General features: G+C 51.4%; 8 protein-coding genes across 8 annotated transcripts; 6 read left to right on the top strand and 2 right to left on the bottom strand. All coding sequences in view use genetic code 12, as the record gives it.

The window, feature by feature from the left end:
- Positions 1 to 1,308: 1,308 nt before the first annotated feature.
- Positions 1,309 to 2,577, top strand: CXQ87_001421 (uncharacterized protein; the record flags this gene model as incomplete). The annotated part of the gene is made up of 1 exon (XM_025479958.1): positions 1,309 to 2,577. One exon carries the CDS (start codon positions 1,309 to 1,311, stop codon positions 2,575 to 2,577), a length of 1,269 nt encoding a protein of 422 aa, XP_025339431.1.
- Positions 2,578 to 2,780: 203 nt separating this feature from the next.
- On the top strand, positions 2,781 to 3,209 carry CXQ87_001420 (uncharacterized protein; the record flags this gene model as incomplete). Its single annotated transcript, XM_025479957.1, has 1 exon — positions 2,781 to 3,209. The coding sequence occupies one exon, from the start codon at positions 2,781 to 2,783 to the stop codon at positions 3,207 to 3,209; it is 429 nt and encodes a 142-aa protein (XP_025339430.1).
- A 478-nt stretch (positions 3,210 to 3,687) lies between these two features.
- ASH2 (Ash2p) lies at positions 3,688 to 5,033 on the top strand (the record flags this gene model as incomplete). The annotated part of the gene is made up of 2 exons (XM_025479956.1): positions 3,688 to 4,946; positions 4,991 to 5,033. 2 exons carry the CDS (start codon positions 3,688 to 3,690, stop codon positions 5,031 to 5,033), a joined length of 1,302 nt encoding a protein of 433 aa, XP_025339429.1.
- Positions 5,034 to 5,114: 81 nt separating this feature from the next.
- CXQ87_001418 (uncharacterized protein) lies at positions 5,115 to 5,804 on the bottom strand (the record flags this gene model as incomplete). Its single annotated transcript, XM_025479955.1, has 1 exon — positions 5,115 to 5,804. The coding sequence occupies one exon, from the start codon at positions 5,802 to 5,804 to the stop codon at positions 5,115 to 5,117; it is 690 nt and encodes a 229-aa protein (XP_025339428.1).
- A 324-nt stretch (positions 5,805 to 6,128) lies between these two features.
- Positions 6,129 to 7,043, top strand: CRH12 (Crh12p; the record flags this gene model as incomplete). Its single annotated transcript, XM_025479954.1, has 1 exon — positions 6,129 to 7,043. One exon carries the CDS (start codon positions 6,129 to 6,131, stop codon positions 7,041 to 7,043), a length of 915 nt encoding a protein of 304 aa, XP_025339427.1.
- Positions 7,044 to 8,024: 981 nt separating this feature from the next.
- On the top strand, positions 8,025 to 10,958 carry PFK1 (6-phosphofructokinase subunit alpha; the record flags this gene model as incomplete). Its single annotated transcript, XM_025479953.1, has 1 exon — positions 8,025 to 10,958. The coding sequence occupies one exon, from the start codon at positions 8,025 to 8,027 to the stop codon at positions 10,956 to 10,958; it is 2,934 nt and encodes a 977-aa protein (XP_025339426.1).
- Positions 10,959 to 13,506: 2,548 nt separating this feature from the next.
- Positions 13,507 to 14,928, top strand: SFL2 (Sfl2p; the record flags this gene model as incomplete). The annotated part of the gene is made up of 1 exon (XM_025479952.1): positions 13,507 to 14,928. The coding sequence occupies one exon, from the start codon at positions 13,507 to 13,509 to the stop codon at positions 14,926 to 14,928; it is 1,422 nt and encodes a 473-aa protein (XP_025339425.1).
- A 3,158-nt stretch (positions 14,929 to 18,086) lies between these two features.
- On the bottom strand, positions 18,087 to 18,643 carry CXQ87_001414 (uncharacterized protein; the record flags this gene model as incomplete). Its single annotated transcript, XM_025479951.1, has 2 exons — positions 18,087 to 18,218; positions 18,260 to 18,643. 2 exons carry the CDS (start codon positions 18,641 to 18,643, stop codon positions 18,087 to 18,089), a joined length of 516 nt encoding a protein of 171 aa, XP_025339424.1.
- Between the last annotated feature and the right edge of the window lie 32 nt (positions 18,644 to 18,675).

Genomic DNA, 18,675 nt, shown 5'->3' with positions numbered 1-18,675 from the left:
AAGACCTCGCCTGTCACATGCTTCTTGGCAAACCTAAACCATGGTACCACATCCTGCGGAGAACGTCACGCAGGGAAGAAATGAACAGCTTCGACAAGAAAGTCACAAAAGGGTTTCGTAAATGCCAGTCAATCTCCGTAACAACCCTCCCATTCTTCCCCGGCTGCAAGTGAAACCATTGAGTAGCGCCAAGCCTGAGCGGCTGACCCGCAGTATCGGTTACCAGGGAGTAGTCGATTGATGCTTTAGCCGCGCTATTCTCATAAAGCTACAGATGCCATTTCCATTGAAGCTCACTCAGCTTACCCAAAATCAAACCTAATCAAAACACCAATTGACCTGGTCACCAAGCCGGCTGAGCCATGCGGCCAAATCTCACTTCACTCCCCTAAACTCCATACACTCAATCTTCTCATGACCATCGGAGCCGGAGTTAGTCCGCAGATACGGCTTGGGTGGGCTTGAGGCCGGAATGTGGAGACTCCATCATCCAAAAGGGTCTGGCCAGGAACATTTCTGTGCAGAGAAGACAAGTGGAAAACGGGCACATTGTGCCGGTGGGGAGAAGGTGGAAGGTGTTCGGGGTTCCCTTCGTTGACACTTATGGGGTAGGGGTGTTGTGGTATGCGTTTTGGTCGATCCTGAGATTCAAAGCTTAAATGGACTGTCCAATGAGGTTTGAAACAGGTGGATGCTAAATGTTTTTTTTTTGTAAAATCTGAACAGTCGACTATGTGTAGACTATGTGTCGACTATGGGTCACCTGGTGAATTGCGCTCTCGGTTGCGTGGTTTTGTTCTTCGTTCTCGGGGTTGAGAGCAAATATTGAATTGTCCCACCTGCTGCTTCATAGCCTCCTCAGCACAGCCTACGCACTTGCCGCACGAGCCGTAAAATGGAAGTAGCTCACGGGGGCAGCTTTAGTAGAGAAAAAAGAGAAAGTATTCAGAAAATTGTGGATTTCTCGCTCTCTTTATACCTCAAGGTGTCAATCCATGTCTGGGTTCAGCCTCCTCAGCCTCGCCTGCCATGCATGTCAACCAGCAGGCCACACTCCCGAGATCCAAACGTAGTGGTTTCAAAAAGAGCTTAAAAAATGTGAAAACCACAAATTCAGCGAATCCCGCCTCTATTTATACTTTTTAAAACCCCCCTCCTCCTCGGTCCCTTTATCTGCTCTGATCACCTCTGTCTGGGGTTCGCAGGGGCCTCTTTGGCGGTGCAGGAGTGCCCAGAATTGTGCACTGTTAAGGTATAAAGTCAGACCAATCCCCGATAATTCGCACCGTTTCCCCATATTTCTGATTTATGACAGAGGTCTCCGGCTACTGCCGAAGAGTATCCTTTAACAATGTCCACCCGGACGACGAGGCGTCCCTGCGCTTCTACAACTACTCCTTCAACGAGCCCGTGCTGCCGACTGACAACCGCCTCTTCAACTACGCATTTTCCCACAAACGGGCTCGGCTTCCTGAACCGCCTTCCAAGCTGATATTGAAGAACAGGCTTTCCAAGCAGCAGCTCACCGATAACCTCGCGCGTGCCCGCTCCTTGGGCGTGTCGTACCACGATATCAATGACTTGGTGGACTGTCCTCCGGAAACGGTGCCTCGCCTGGAACTAGCCCTAGTAAGTGACGACGACGATGAGGACGATAAGCTGCCGCGTGGGCTGGTGGCCGAGCTCAGCCCATTCGGCCGCCGCAAGTCCTATTCTGGCATGTCCGATGAGGAGCTCATGGCCCTCGACCCGCAGTTCAACACCCCAAAGCTGTCGGACATCAACTCCTTCAAGTTCGACTCCCAGCAGACATACTACAGAAACAGCCCCCGCCGCTCGTCCGTGGCCCCACCCATCATATCCAAGCAAGTGATCTACCCGCTGTCCAACGAAAACAACTACCCCTCCATCTCTCTCACTACCAAGCACGAAGACTACGACCACAACATACTGACCGCCCGCAAGCTCTTGACCGTGTTGTCAGGCCGCAAGCACACTTGGAACTCGCTAGACTGGCTCTTGCAAAACCAAAAGACATCCGACATCGGCTTTCTCCAGAACGGCGACTACTTGATCGTGGCCGCCTTAGTGCCCCTCAAGTACTTCAACGCCAATACCCAGCGTAAAAAGAATGCTCTTGAGGACCGTCTCTACAAGAAATGCGAGCATTTGCTCAATTACATTTTGCAGTCGCTCCCTGACCAGCTGCTCTGCCTCAAAGTGACTGTGGAGTTCATCATCGATGTCGCCCCAGCTGATCCCATGACGCTCGGCGGCAAAAAGGCTCCGCCCGTGGGCACAAAGTTCATGCTTGACCACATCTTCAAGCAGTATCTGCCCAACTTGGTGATATTGGGCAACAAGAGCACGAACCTCAATTTCAAATACCCCATGCGCAAGTCCAAGGTGAGTCTGTCGATGTCGTCTGCATCCACACCCAACAATGGCCTTGCGCTTTCGAAGTTTGCGCTGGCACCTCAAATGTCCTCCAACGACGATCACGAAATGTATCTTATTAAATTAAGTTCCTACGTCATTAAGTACTCCCCTGTACCTGTTATTGTTGTGGGACCCTGAACACGATGATGCGCAAAAGGGAGAAACAACTGCTGGTGACATTCTCAGATCACACCCGCGGGGTGAAAGGCCAATTGGAGATACCATCGCAAAACAATAGAAAGAACTCTGCAGCCTCGACTGCATCGATTGAGTCATATGCGGGCCAGCAGCCGGATGATACCAGCTTGTGCTCGCTGACAGAGTCCCTGCAGCATGTCACCATGGGTGAGAGGCTCAATGAGATTGAGACCTCGGAGTCGGAGTCAAAATTTCAAGACATGCTCGCCATCATTTCAACAAGCTCCCTTAGAGAACTGAAGGATTATCTCACCAGCGTCAATGACAATTCGAAGAATTCCCCTACCAGACTCAACAACAAGGTGCATGAGGCATACCAGAGCTACCACCACTCACGTGGCGGTGGAAACCCTGCTACACGTACAATGTCCAACAGCAGCGGCGGCAAGCCATACAAGGTGAAGAGCATGATCTCTTATAGTGAAGAAGAAGAGCGGAAAAACGAAAAGAAACTCAATGACAAGCGTCTCAAAAAGTCCATATCGCAAACCTCGTCTGGTCTGAGCAACGGTGACAAAAAGGTTAAGAAAAAGAAGTCATTTTTGCAAAAGATCGGATTTAAAAAGTCATGAAGTCACGAACCCGGAAAATAGGAAAAAGGACCAGCTGTGCTGGAAGGTTAATGATTTATTAATGTGAGTTGTAGTGATGTAGTCTAGTAGGGTCGAGGGAATGCTAGTGGGATACTACGCGCAATGGAGCTATGACTATGTATCATTTCCAATACTTTTTTTGAAATTGTCTTGTCATTGCATGAAAAGGTTCCTTAGTAAAATTATTGACGAATTAGCAGTTTCTCTACTCTAATCTCGTTTGGAAATAGAGGGCCTTCAGTTGAATTTTCAACTTTCGCAGCCATACTCCCACATTGCTTCAAAACACCCACATACTGTAAACAACAAAATAAGTCCAGAAAACTAATTGTATATATAGAAAGAATCAAAATCTGTTCATTTCCCTAAATTGTATCACTTTCCTCCCTCCATCTACCACCCCCATCCTACTCACCAGCTCTCTACCTGCACATCAAATATCAACTACAACTTCTTCATGGAAGCACCAGCTGAACCAAAACAGGCCTCAGAGGCTCCGGAGGCAGCTGTCCAGCCAGAAACCCCCACGGCGCTGGCAATTGAGCCACAGGTGGCGCCCCCACCAAAAGTGGAGGAGAAACCGCTGGAACCTACCGCAAACACTACTCGCCTGAAGACGAAGGAAGAAGGCTTGAGTGCTCTGGAGCTCAAGCAGAGGGCCGCCAACGTCAAGGTGCATCCTCGGCTCAAACCAACGCCATTTGAAGCGGACAATTTTGATGTGGAGCCAATTGTCACTCAGGATTTCCAGAACCAGGGCATCACTTTTGCTCAGTATGACGATCTTCCGTTGAACAAGCGTGGATTCAAGTATAAGCCGTGCCGACCAAATCGGGCTTTTTCTTCGAACTTGTACCTGACCACAGACTACGCTCCTCATAGAGTCAGGGTCAGCTACTTTGACAGATCTACAGGTATTGCCTGTAGTGAAGATATGAATGCTGTTACTACACAACAGGGCTGGCTTTCGGCGCGAAGCAACGTGGGCATCAGAGAGGGAAAGTGGTATTTTGAATTTGACATTCTCAATGCTAATAACACCTCGGGCAAGAGCCATGTGAGAGTCGGGGTGGCCAGAAAAGAGGCCGCTTTGGAGGCTCCAGTGGGGTTCGACGGTTACGGCTATGGTCTTCGAGACTTGAACGGACAGAAAATCACGCTTAGTCGTCCCAAACCGTTTATGGAAGACGAGGAGGGTTTCAGCACCGGCGACACAATCGGGTTTCTTGTGGAGCTACCCTCGATTGAGGAACAGAGAAGGCACAACGAGCAGTTTGCCAAGGACTCACATACCAACAAGAAAAGAAAAAAGGCAGGTCAATTGGCAGCCGACGAAGAGGAAAAGAAGCTCAACTTGCATCTGAACATTGTCCGGGACCAGATCCCCATAAAGTACAAGAACGCCTTGTATTTCGAGCAGTTCGAGTACACGCCCACTAAGCAGATGGATCATTTGCTCAACCCTGTCACAGTTTTTGGTGAAAAAGCGTTCTTGGAGACAGTCGACAAGCCGCCCACGCTACCGACGATTCCGAATTCCAAAATCACCGTATTTAAAAACGGCAAGTCTCATGGAACCATGTTCGAGGATATCTATTCTTTCTTGCCGTTGAACGTCGACAACGACGCTGCGGCTTCAGACGCCAACACCAAGCAACAGCAGAATGCAGCATACAGAAACACGGACGACGGCAGCTTGGGCTACTACCCTATGATGTCGGCTTTTCTGGAGGGAGTGGTTTCGCTCAACGCAGGACCAGACTTCAAGTTCCCCGTTCCCAGCGGCTCCCGTCCTTTGTGTGAGCGTTACGAGGAAAAGATCGCCGAGGATTGGTATTTTGATGTTCTAGATGAAGTGGAGGCCGCATACTTGGATAGCTTCGATTAAGGGTCTGCGCCAACCTGGAGCATGAGCTCTTGTAATAGGGTTGAATCGCATGTTCCAGGGCACTTGAGCTCCGGGTTTTGTCTGGAAAAGACTGTGAAACACTTGTTGTGGAATGACGTCGAGCAGCTTGTCTGATTGCACTTGATGCCATAGGTGACAAGATCGCCACACACATGGCAGTCTAGAAGCTTGCCCTGAGGGTCCTCCGGCGAGAATTTGCCGTACCTATCCACAAGGTATGTTTTGAGTTCGGCAATTGCTGGCGTGGATAGCACTACCCGGTTGTTGGAGGTGATGTTGAACCAGCCATCATTGACAAGCCTGGAAAGGAAATAATCCGCGTCACCGAGCCGTAGCTTGGCTACACTGGCGACCTGCTGCTTAGCGTTGCCGAAAGGCAAACAAAACTCAAAATCAGCAGCCACAATTGAATCTATCATCTGCTTGATGGCGTCTAGTTCTGAAGGCAGATACGGCGTGCAAGCCTGGATCACGGCATCTTGTTTGGTATTGACAAACACATAGACGATATCGCCCAGGACCTGATCTCGTGCCGACTCGACCTTGAAGTAATACTTCTGGATCCGCAAGTTGATGTCGGAAATGTACTCTTTGGCTTTGGAACCTGGATCGCCATTTGTTTCTATCTCAAAATGCTCGGCGATGCGCTGGAACTTTTCAGCCATTACAGGCGCCGAGACGTGCCTGACAGCTCGGAGATACGTTAGTAGCACCCGATGCGCCTCTGTGAACTCCATTGGCGGTAAATCAGGACGCTGTTGATGATATTTTTCAGATCTGGGGACCCGAGATGTACGGGTGTGTCAACGGTCTGGTGCGACCTACTTGTGTTTTTTGCAACCATTTGCACCACAAGCCTAACTATGAAACTCACTCGATTTTCACTAATTTTGGCCGGCGTTTTGGCAATTGACTCACCTTGCAATCCGGCGAAGGAATGGTCGTGTGTGGCTCGCAATCGGGCCCTTTCTGCCGCTGTTCAAGATACCATGACGGTGCAACCCAAGTACTTTGAGCTGAATTTGGAACCGCCATTTGTGGAGTATGGGCTTGACGGCGGCAAAATGAAGATTTTCGAACGTGGCCAGAATCCCCAGCTTGCGTCGAATCATTATATCATGTATGGCCGTGCTGAAGCTGAGGTAAAGGCCTCGCATGGCAAGTCGGTCATTTCGTCCATGTACATGCAAAGCGACGATTTGGACGAGATCGATATTGGAGAGTTCTTTGGCGGTGAGACCGACAAGTTCCAGACGAACTACTTCATCAAAGGCAACATCTCGAACTACGATAGAGACCGCTACCACAAGGCACATGCTGATGTCACAGCCGACTACCACAAATACGCTGTGGAGTGGACCCCAGAAAGCATCATGTGGTTTTTCGATGGTCGGCTCATCAGAAGGGTGCTTAGTGCCGGAAATGACCACGGCTTTCCGGCTTCTCCCATGCGCTTGATGTTCAGTTTATGGATTGGCGGTGATCCAGAAAATCACCCAGGCACAATTGAGTGGGCAGGCGGTGAAGCCGATTTCGAAGGTCTTCCGTATGTTATGGGGATCCGCAACATTCGTCTTGTGGATTACTCCAATGGCCAACAGTATGTGTATGGACGAGGCCAGGAGGTAGATGCTACTAGTGGGGAGATTTTTGGTCGCCGGAAAAGAGACGGAGACGGAGAGGTTGACGATGATCGGAAGAAGGCCGAAGTGCCCATGGGCACTATTCCAGAGGATGGCACTAAAGTGCTGTCTGACCCTGATAAGGTGGAATCTACAGGCCGGAGCGAGTACGATATCGAGTACGAGTTTGACCAGGGCATTGAAAGTGGAAGTTCGGCATTGGTCGTTCTGATGGTTCTATTCCTCTGGATGGCCGTAGTTCTTCTAGCGTTCTATTTCTAGGGTGGATTTGATTAATGCATCTAGGCCGGGAGGCAGTATGAAGCTGGTGTAGGTAAAGGTTTGAGATTGATAAGATGGGTGCAAAATGCCAGTAGTTTATTTGTACCATTCAAGTGTTCCCCGTCTTTGAAAGGTAATTAGAAAACATCAACCGAATGAGCTGGATTCTCTGTGAACAAGTCTTATGAAATAGAGGCAACGCTGCATGGCCCTTTGCAGGTCATCGTAGGTCGTTTCGCCTAATTACACATTCTTTCTGTCCGCCTGTTTTGCCATACTCTAGATGCAATTCAATGCCAAGGTTTCTTGCATGCTGTTTACTCATTTGATTAACGTAAACCGAACCAAATCAGATTCACTTTATTTTTCTTACGTTGTTCACGATTTTTCCATACCTGGTCAGCTCTCCCCCACCCAGTCATCCACACCAAAAACCTTCACAACCAATCAAAACCTCCAAAATACCTAAACACATTTATCCCTTCTTAACCCACTAACCGCATCGGCCGTTGGATCGCCAAGCGAGCTCGTCTCTGTATCTCTCCTGCCATGCTCTTACACAACCCACGTTGCACCCAGCACCCACAATCCCCCAATCCACAATTCCAAAAATCCCCAATTCCAAAGATCCCACAAGTACATATTAAAAAAACAGCCATCACCATCCAAAATCCGTCTTTCCATTTTTTTTCCATCGGTGGTCCACCACCTTATCTCGGGGGATACTCCGATGGCTGCGAAAAGGCAGACCACCCAATTCCACCAACCACCACCCCACCACCCAATCCAGCAAACAAGCAGCATCTGAATTTTTTCATCGTTTACCAGAACCCTCCGTCACCCCACCATGTAAATCTTCCCTGGCTTCCCAAAAATCCATCCCTCCTTGATACCCGTGATCATCTGACGGTATCATCTGATGCCTGCACTTGCTCGGAGCGGTGCAACCCATCAGGAAGCCATCTTTCTTGCTTCACCACCATGACAGTTTCACTGGTGAGTTTCGTATCGCTTGTGACAGCGGATTCCAAGAAGTTCCAGCGCACCGCCGCCTGGTACCATGCTTTGGGTTTCCGCCTCGTGAAAAATTACAACAAAGTTTCCACCGCTTCCTCCCAGGTGGTGCTTGGGATTTCCGGTGATTCTTCCAAGGAGATCTGGTTGGAGGCGCTTCCTTTGCAGAACTTGGACGCCAACGGGAACGTTGTTCCGTGGCAGGAATTGGATTTCTACGAAGGAGACGCCACTTCAAAATTGTGCAATGGCACGGTGATCAAAATCCGTCTTTCGTCTTTGGAGTCCACCAAGACGGTGCCACAGACAATTGACTTTTTTGCCGCCGACCTAGGCAAGCTCAAGGCGCTTTTGGACAAGGCTGGCGCCAAGTACGAAGAAAAGGGCGATGTTTTGACCTCGGACCCGTTGGGCAATACCGTCCGCTTCTCCAACAAAGAGCTGATTTTGAGCGACCACGCCTTCTCCAGCCAGCAGGAGTACTTGGACTATAAAACCAAGGAGGTCACCGACGCCTTGAAGAAGTTTAAGCCCCAGGAAAGCACCGACGAGTTGCCTACTGCCGAAAAGGCTAAAAAGAAGAAGATCGCAGTCATGACCTCAGGCGGTGACGCCCAGGGTATGAATTCTGCCGTTCGTGCCGTGATCCGTTCGGGTATCTACTACGGCTGTGACATGTTTGCCGTTTACGAGGGCTACGAAGGTTTGGTCCAGGGTGGCTCGCTTTTGAAGCAAATGGGCTGGGAGGACGTTAGAGGGTACCTTTCGCTCGGAGGTACCATGATTGGTACGGCCAGATGTGCCAAGTTTAGAGAAAGAGCTGGCCGTTTGGCCGGTGCCTTCAACATGATCAAAAACGGTATTGATGCGCTTATCGTGTGTGGAGGTGACGGTTCCTTGACTGGTGCCGACTTGTTCAGAGCCGAATGGCCTTCTTTGGTGGAGGAGCTCGTTAAGACCCGCCAGCTCACTGCCGAGGAGGTGAAGCCTTACCAGCACTTGACCATTGTGGGTCTTGTGGGTTCTATCGATAACGATATGTCCGGAACCGATGCCACCATTGGTGCCTATTCCTCGCTAGACAGAATCACCGAAATGGTTGACTACATTGACGCTACTGCCGCTTCCCACTCTCGTGCTTTCGTTGTGGAGGTCATGGGCCGTCATTGCGGCTGGTTGGCCTTGATGTCGGGTCTTTCCACTGGTGCCGATTTCATCTTCATTCCTGAAAGACCACCACAGCACGGCAAGTGGCAGGATGAGCTTAAGACCGTTTGCCAGCGCCACAGAGACCTCGGCAAGAGAAACACCACTGTTATTGTGGCCGAAGGTGCCATTGACGACGAGCTCCAGCCTATTACTTCTGAGGAAATCAAGAAGGTGCTCGTGGAGTTGGGTCTCGACACCAGAATCACCATTTTGGGCCATGTCCAGAGAGGTGGAACTGCTGTGGCGTATGACAGAATGTTGGCCACCTTGCAGGGTGTGGAAGCTTTGCGTGCTGTTTTGGAAACCACCCCTGACACCCCATCGCCGGTCATTGGTATTGTTGAAAACCAGCTTGTGCGCCAGCCATTGGTGGAGTCTGTGAAGAACACGAAAATGGTCGCTGAGGCTATTGAAGCCAAGGATTTTGACAGAGCCATGGCCTTGAGAGACTCGACTTTCGCTTCGATCTACAGAAATTACTTGGTCACCACGAAGGACGCTAGCGGAAAGAACTTCGTTCCCGAGAAGGAAAGATTGAACATTGGTATCGTGCACGTTGGTGCTTCTTCTTCGGCCCTTAACGCCTGTACCAGATCTGCTACCTTGTACTGTTTGTCCAAGGGCCACCGTTTGTTTGCTATTCAAGACGGTTTCTCCGGTTTGATCAACACCGGTAACTTCAGAGAGTTGACCTGGTTGGATGTGTGTGGCTGGCACAACAGGGGTGGATCGGAAATCGGTACTAACCGTTCCTTGCCCAGCGAAAACTTTGGTAACGTCGCCTACTACCTCCAAAGACACCAGTTGAACGGATTGCTCATTGTCGGAGGTTTCGAAGCGTTCACCGCATTGCATGAATTAGAAAACAACAAACACAAATACCCAGTGTTCAACATTCCCAAGGTGGTGATCCCGGCTACCGTTTCCAACAATGTTCCTGGTACCGAATACTCCTTGGGTCTGGACACCTGTTTGAACCAGCTTGTCAATTACTGTGACGCTGTCAAGCAATCTGCTTCTGCCACCAGAAGAAGAGTGTTTGTGTGTGAGGTTCAAGGTGGAAACACCGGATACGTTGCTTGTTACGCCGGTTTGGTCACCGGAGCCATGGCGGTTTACACGCCAGAGAGCAAGGTGACGCTCAAGACAATCAGAGAGGACTTTGACTTGCTATCGGCGGTGTTTGAGAATGACCGGGGAGAAGACCGCAACGGCAAACTTCTCATCCGTAACGAGCATGCATCGGACGTCTACACCACGGATCTTTTGGCGGACATGTTCAAGGAGGCAGCAAAGGGACGGTTCGAGACGAGAACCGCCGTGCCCGGTCATGTGCAGCAAGGATTCATGCCGCTGTCGATGGACCGAGTGTACGCCGTCCGTTTTGCCGTTAAGTCCATTGAGTACATCGAAGAATGGAGTAAGCGGGTATTCAACGCTGCAGAACACACGCTGCATCACAGTGTGAACAACATCAAGATGATCGACTTTATGGACAAAGAGGAGGAGCTGTCGGTTGTGATTGGAGTGCAAGGCGCCAAGGTTGTTTTTTCGAACATCAACGACTTGTACGACAAGGACACGGACGTTGCGTTGAGAAAAGGGCGGACGATCCACTGGAGCCGGTTGGAAGAAGTGAGCAACTTGTTGAGCGGGCGGTTGATGCTCAGAGAGGGCAAGGCCACGCGTTAGAGACAAAGAAAGAAGGTTTTGAAGCTAGCACAATGAAAGCAAATGATCATGGAGGGCATTGTAGCGGGAGATGACTGGGGCTGGTGCCGAGGGGATGATATTGTCTCGGAGCAGAGAGAGTGCACTAGCGCACAAAGGAGCGCAACTGAGACGAGCCGAATAAGGTTAAAGTTTTGGTGGAAGAGAAGGCGGAGGCCGATCGAAGGAGCAGGCTTGTGATTATGGAATGATAACAAAATAGCAAAAATAGCAAAAAGAGCAAAAGTACGAGCCAGGCGTCAAACAGGCCATTATGGCGGAATGGAACATGTCAAGGTGAGACGTGACGTCAAGAGAGATCAGCCAGGGTTTGGCAGATCGTCTTCTAGAACCTGTCTGTGCAACGAAAAATGTACGTACGATCTGGGAGGCTCGGAGTCGGAGCCAGGGTCCACAATGGGCATTGTGGTATTTTTAGGCCGAAGCGGGCGGACAAACGAAGACTTTCTCAAAGCGACTGATTTGAATAACAAATAATTTGCATCCACCGAGAGGCTTCTGGAGGACCCTGGCGCGACGAATACTGCCGTTTTCGAAGATGGCGCCGCTGCGAAAAAACAAGAGGGAAAAAAGCCCTGCTTCTGTGGATGCAAAAACGCATTGTCGGCGGAAGCTGGATCTGCTGCCGATCGATGCCAGGGTCGTCGATTCTTGTGGGGGTCCCGGTCAGCACGCTAAAAGTGCTGCTAAAAACCGGATTGCTAAAAACTGTGCCGCTAAAAAATGGGAAACTGGCTAAAGTGGAAAAGCAGGCCGCAATCTGTGCCTGCCTTCGATACCCTTCCGTGCTGCGTTTAGCAGCGGCAGTCTGGGGCGCGGGCTTGCGGCGGACGCTGGCAGGCCACTCTGACCTGACGCCTGGGTTTCCACCTGGTGCGTTTTGGATGGCCTTTTTCTGGGGCGTTTTTAGCGTTTCACCTGATTTCCACGGAACCGGAGAAGCTCCAGTGGTTCCGGAAACCCGGGCCTTTTTGTGCTGGGGCGGGCGCTTGCAGCGGCAAAATGGGCAAGGCAAAACGGAGGCAAAACGGAGGCAGCAGCAGGCCGCCGCGACGCTCGAAAAATGGCCTCTTTCTTCGCAAGCTTCGCTGGCAGAGGCCCGCAGTGGATTGGCGCGAGGCACCCTCCCAACGCAGCCCACTGGCGACTCCAATGGCGACTCCACTGGCGAGTCCCCTGGCAAGTTTTCGTAAATTGAAAAAGCTGATTTGCATTCCTTCTGAATTCCACTCAAGTTCCACTTGCCGGTCCGCACCCGCCTGAGGCTTCGTCGGCTGAGGCCGTCCTTGCAGCAATGACCGCAAGGTCTAATTGGAACGGCTGGGAGAGTTGCGCTCGGGAGTCCGCTAGGCCCCAAGCTGCCCGAACCAGGATTCGGTCTAGGGGGTCTGCGAGCAAGAGGGCGGTTTTGTGCTGCCATGGACGTTTTGGGTTTCTCTGGCGCCGTTGTGGGTTGCCGTCTGCTTCGGTGCGTGCTAAGGTTTGAAAGAAGGCCACCCCATCCGCCCTGCCAGTGGCCTCTTCTGGAACTCTGCAATACAGTGTGATTCAAGTGCAATACAGTGTAATTCGAATGTCATTCAAATGCTATTCAAATGCCATTCAAATGCGATGGGTGCAACTGCTCCCGCAATGCCAATGGCATTTTCCATTTGTAACTCAACCTTCTCTCCACAGAACATTATTCAGCCAAGGCGCGGCCTCGAGGCATTGTACCTAGTGGGGCCACTTGCCAGGTCGGCCAAGCTTTAGTCCCAAATCATGCGCCCGCAACTCTTAAGCCTCCAGCCCCCAAGCAGACCCTGCAAACAGCAAGCGTCAACAACCAAAAAAAAAAAAATCCGATTCCTTCACTTCTCCAGTCCATCGATCTACGCATCGCAACCATGTTAGATCGATGGTGGAGAGTCAGGCAGGCAATCAGCAGCCAGGCAGACAAACAGGCAGACAAACAGGCAGGCAGGCAGGCAGGCGTGCTGGGGCAGCTGGAGGCATGCAGCTCGACGCTAGACGCACTGCGACGCACCCGCCCTGCACCAGACCAGAGGAACAAAAGGGCAGGCCCACACGCACTCCCATGCACGTCCGACGCACAACCAGACGCACCACTCAAATCTCTCGAGAGCCGAATCTTAGCCCGAAAAAATGTCTCTAACGGCCCGTGCGTACCACTTTTCTTCCTACCGCTGTATTAATAGCTGGTTGTCCCACCGCCTGCTTCTTCCTTTTTTTTTTTCCCCATCAGGCCTTCAACTTCAGGTCTCTGATCAAATCGCCATCCTTCCTTCCCAGCAGGCGTCTCCACCAACTACTACTCTCCTGTGGACTTTCCAGAATCTGCTGTTTCCAAGAGGCCTTCCCAGTTTGCCTCCCAAAATCCATCATCCCAAGCCGGTGCCTTCTTCTCCTTTCCACTGAAGAACCTCCCCGGCGGCCCTCCCGGCAAAATCCCAACAATCACTTCCCAACCCCAAAGAATTCCCGTCCCCCAGCTCCATCCCCTGATGTCATGACGCCAAAACTGGACCCGCCGGTAAAGAAAAACGCCTTTGTGCACAAGCTCTACGGGATGCTCAACAACCCAAAGTTGGCCCACCTCATCTGGTGGACAGGGCCCGACGACTCCAACACCTTCGCCTTGTACCCCAGCAAGGAGTTCGCTGACGCTCTTCTGGACTACTTCAAGCACGGCAACGTGGCCTCCTTTGTACGCCAGCTCCACATGTACGGCTTCCACAAGATCCTGGACCCGCAGCTGGCCTACCACGACAAGGACTCCCCCATCTGGGAGTTCCGCCACTCGCTGGGCAAGTTTAAGAAGAACGACGAAAGCTCCCTTGTCTACATCAAGCGCAGGCTGCTGCTGAACTCCTCCCGCAACTCCCTGGTGCTCGAGTCCGAAAACAACCACAACCCAACTTCCAATAACCACCACCTCCACCGCTCCCACGACCCGCAGGTCGCCTACTACCACGCCAGGCCCCATCCGTACCCTTACTACTACCCCCAATGGCAAGTGCCCGTGCATGGTCCCGTCTACCAGGGCCCTCCCCATCACAACGGCCCCAACGGGCCCCCTCTCCCGCCGGTTCCAAGCCCGTACCCTCCGGAACACTATCCTGTGATTCTTCCCCCACCCACACCCAAGGAGAAACCCGCCAGCCCTACGCCAAAAAGACGCTCCTACGAAGAGGTCCGCTACCAGCAGCACCCGGAGCAGCCGCTACGCTACTCCCACTCCACCCTGCTGCTCCCGACATACCACGATCCTCCCCGCAGCGACGAAACCCTACAGTTCAGAAAACCCTGGGACCAGCCCCACGACAGGCGGCCCCGCCATCCCTCGTTGCTCTTTGACCCCTTGGCGCCTCCTCGTTCCAACGACACCATCAAGCTCCCGCCTTTGGGAAGCAGCCCTCCAGCGCAGTCTGTTCTGCGGCCCTCGCTTTCGTCCATCCCCATCCGAAAGTCTGTCTACGACAAATTGCGCCCGCTGTTGATCGAATTGCATGCCTCGGGCCACCCCGGCGGCTCCCGAACCTTCGACTCGATGGGCTCCAACCTGCTGTCGATATTCCTGGGCGCCTCGTCCATCTCGTCGCTTTCGAGCGGCGGCAGATCGTCCTTCGGTTCGATATCCCATTTGGTTGATGACCGCAAGCTGCTGCTAGCGCCTCACGAGCAGCCGCTGCCCCAGATGCACCCGCCGGGAGTTCTGACGATTCTCGAAGAACGCGAGAGCAGCGAGCAGATTCCCCATCAGTTGCCGCAGCTGTCGAGCTCCACGGAGACCACCGAGGCCAGTGGTGCCATGAGCACGCCCAAGCCTCTGACGCCGAAGCCTGTGTCGCCGCTGTTTAAAGGCAAAGTGCTGTACTTGCTTGAGGACACCGACGGCCATGCATTGAAGAGGCAGAAGCGTGAGGCATAGAAGAGGAGCATAGACAAGGTTTCTGGGGTAAAAATAGCATCAATTGAGGCGTCCGCTGCCCCATTGGGTTTGGAGGAAGCTGGCGAGGCCAAATTTTCCCCAGGAAGATCGACCTCGCTAGTCGTCATGTGAAGAGTATTAAAGAAGCTGGACAAGCTAAGTTCTGCCAGACTAATGCAGACGCAGAAGCCGATAGTGAGAGGCCGCAGTAAATTCCTGGCCTGCCGTGAGCGCAAACAGCAAAAAATAAGACAGAGCGCAAAGCAGCCCGTTCACCGAGGCGAGCAAGCCTTAATTCCGGAGTCAGACGAGCGACAGAAAACAATAGCAGGCGAGGCTGGCTCCGCAGCGCCAGGGACCATTGCAGCAATGGCGGATTCTCAAAGTCTTCCATTTTGGGAGAAACTCCCAATTCACAGACGACGGCTGTGTGGCAGGGCTCTAAAGCCGCAGCGTAGCGATCGTGGCAGTTACAGGAGCTCACGCCAGTTTAGGAAGATCTAACAAGGGTATCGGTACAGGAGCGGGCTCTTGGAGGGAGGATCTGACGTGTTTGCGCCGCCCCAGCCCCCGTCACTTTTGTTGAGGTGAGCGTTTCAAAGAGGAATGGTGGCGGCGGCAGCGGCATGCCCATACTAGACCACTCTTGTGGTGGGTGCTGCTCGCCAGATGCAACCAAGATTTTCTGCTCGGGTTTTTCCTGCCTGCGCTGGCGGTTTACCGTTCATCGAACGTCTGGATGCTTCGCTCAGGGCAGTGGCCTGATTTCTGCATTTTTCTGCGCTTTAGACATGCGCCAACATGCGCAGTTACGCGCGCCGGCTATCCTGGCACAGGATTGGCCGCAGGCGTATGGGGAGCAGTTTCCAGCGGTGCTCGATGGGGCGAATATTATTTAACGCGCGAGTGAGGGAAGAAATTTGTGATATATTTTTCCTCCTTTCGCATCGGCAGCAGCCTAGTATTTTTTTACGTCACGACAGCGATACTATACTTTTATTTTTTTGGGTGATGTTATTTTGAGTTTTTTGGCAGATTATTTTTTGGCAGATTATTTTTGGCACATTATTTTTGGCACATTATATTTCGGCACATTTTTTTCCTTCAACGGTCGCAGCCGTCACCTGGCGACCACGCACAACGAGTAATGAACATTTTAAAAACGAGATACACGAGATTATCTCCAGAGTGATATATGAGAGAGCAAAATTAAATTATTAATGAGGCCAATTGTAGCCCCTATACCAGGAGTTCTATATCTTATCTCTGCGCATCTCTACCAAACCATCCGCTATCACCACACACCGAATCTTCAGTTATGGATGCCTGCCACTTTTTAACCGAACAACAGCTGTCTTGAGGCCTAAATCCCGCGCGTCTCATGACGTGGTATGAATGCAGAGAACAGGCGGTCCAGCAGAACCCAAATCATGCAATATAGGCGCCCTGGAGTATGTGGAGTTTCAAGACTCGGGCTTCCGCCGCATGGCGGTTGTAGGCCCTGACGACCCTAGTATTTAAAGTGGAGATTCAGGCGCTGGGCAGCCGCTAAGGTCCATGTGCTGGCAGAACCAGGCGGACCACCGACGAAGCGAAAAAAAAAAAAAAAAAAAAAAAAAAAAAAAAAAAAGAAAAAGAAAAAGAAAAAGAATAGTTGCCTGAAAGCGCCCCTGGTGTCGTCACCACGTCGTACGTGAAACATCGCTCGTGTCCGAAACGTCACCATGGTGGCAGCCAAAAAGGCTTCTGTGGTTGCTGCTGGCGAATGAGAGTTGCTGGTGGAAATAAGCTTTTTGGTATCTCGCAAAGCCAGTTGCTTCGCATGAATGGTTTTTTTTTTTTTTTCAACGGCCCAAACGGGATTCGGCAGATTTGATTGCTGCCCCGCTGCCCCTTTTCCGGTCATTTTCATGATCCACTTTTAGTGGCCCTGTCCATTTGCATATGCCATTGCCCTTCACCACCTGCTCTCCAGTCCTCTCCTAGCTTTGTCCTCGCTCGCTTCGCTCGCTAACGAATAACCGCCCCGCTTTGCTTGATCTTCGATTTTGTACCGCCAGGCTCCCTGCGCCAGCTTACCCACGACGCAGCAGGTTGCGCCTTTCCCGCTATCCAGCCAAGAGATCCTTTAGCCCCGAGACATCTGAGCATTTCCATAGGACGGCCTTACGCCGGAGAACAAGGCCCGGCGGGTTGTCTACTGCCTTGTCTAATAAAAAGATTTTTATTTTTTTTTAAAAAAAACGACGTCAATGGTGCAAATGCATAAGCGAGCACCTCTCAATTGGCAGCCGCTTGTCTCAAGAATAAGCTTTGCTTGGGTTAAGGTTTAACTTCTTCGCCGCTGCCAATGAACTTTCTTCTAGGCTTCCTGTGCAGCTTGCTATTGAAGCGGGATGAATGCACCTCCCGATGCGTCTTCCACTAAACACATCGGGCCTCACATGCTACCCAACACTAGTCCGACATTCAATCTCTGTGAACCCTGGATAAGCACTCGGCTAGCTTTTACCCCGGGTGAATAGCTCCAAAATCGGAAAGGGCGCCTTTCCAGGAAATCCCACAAAAACGACCTCTAGTGAATCGCCAAGCAAAGACCCTGCCACTTACTCTTCAAGACTATTTTGTGCTGGCCTGTTTCGAACGATCCAAGCGGTTTAGGCAATAGCACCCCCGCTTTATTCGTCGAAAAGCAGAAGCCTAAAGAACCGTCTCGGGCATTGAACACTCCTCCTCGAGAATCCCACAATGGCTGAACAAGCCCACTTTATCATGGCACCTAGATGCCAAGGGAAAGCACCCTCCCATTACAATGGCGCCATATTGTCGCGGAGGAAGCGCCAAATCCGACTACCGTAAGTAGGCCCATTGTATTGTGGGCATCCACATTTTTCGGTGGGGTCTTCGCCAAATCGTGCCATTACGACGCTACATTGTAAGGCCACCTGCGTGGTAGGCTTATTGTGGTGGAGAAGCCCCAGGGCCTTCCTTGATGCAATATATAGTCATGCTGGGTGGCAACAAATGACTCTCACAATTGCCTTGTCATGACTATCCCATTTCTAAATCATCTTCCACATTCATGCAAGAGTCACGAGTCTCGAGAGTCTCATCCAGCAAGGCCAAGAACCTCTCCTTTGTTGGTCCTTCCATTTCCATCAGAAGGGACGCTTGGACACTTTGGTGGCCTTTTTCGTGCTTCTTTGTGCACTGATCTTTCTCTCCTCCTCGTCACTGTCCAGTTCGACCTCCACCTTCACAGGCTTCTGCTTCTGCTTCTGCGTTTCTTTCTTCCCGACTTCCCCAAGAACTGACTCCGTTTTTTCCCAACTTTCTTGGGGCCTTGTCCGTCTTTGTTATTGGCCCGCCCACGACTGTCGTTTCTCATCTTGTTGATCAAGGCGGTCATGGCTTTGGTGCCTGCCTGGTTCTGGCGATTCTCTTGTACTTTCACCTTTTGTGGGTCTTTCTCCGGGTTGACGAAATCGGATATTGTCTTTTGCGCCTCGTCATCCTCTTCTAGCTCGTAGAGCCCCAGGCCGTTTGTGAGAATCGGGAGATTTAGAAAATCATCCCCTGATGGTTTCTCTGTTTCTTCATTCTGCTTCGGTAGCCAATTGGCGACTGTGTTGTTGGACTCGTTGAGTGCTAGTTGGAATCGGAGTTGAAACGCCTCCTTTTCCTTGATTTCCTTTCTTCTGTTCACTTTGGACATGGAGAACTAAGTTGTAGGTTGTGTTACGATGA

This window comes from Candidozyma duobushaemuli (assembly GCF_002926085.2).
Source record: "Candidozyma duobushaemuli strain B09383 chromosome Unknown A_B09383, whole genome shotgun sequence".
NCBI lineage: Eukaryota > Fungi > Ascomycota > Pichiomycetes > Serinales > Metschnikowiaceae > Candidozyma > Candidozyma duobushaemuli.
Note: the sequence above shows the minus strand (reverse complement) of the source record. Positions and strands in the feature narration are given on the sequence as shown.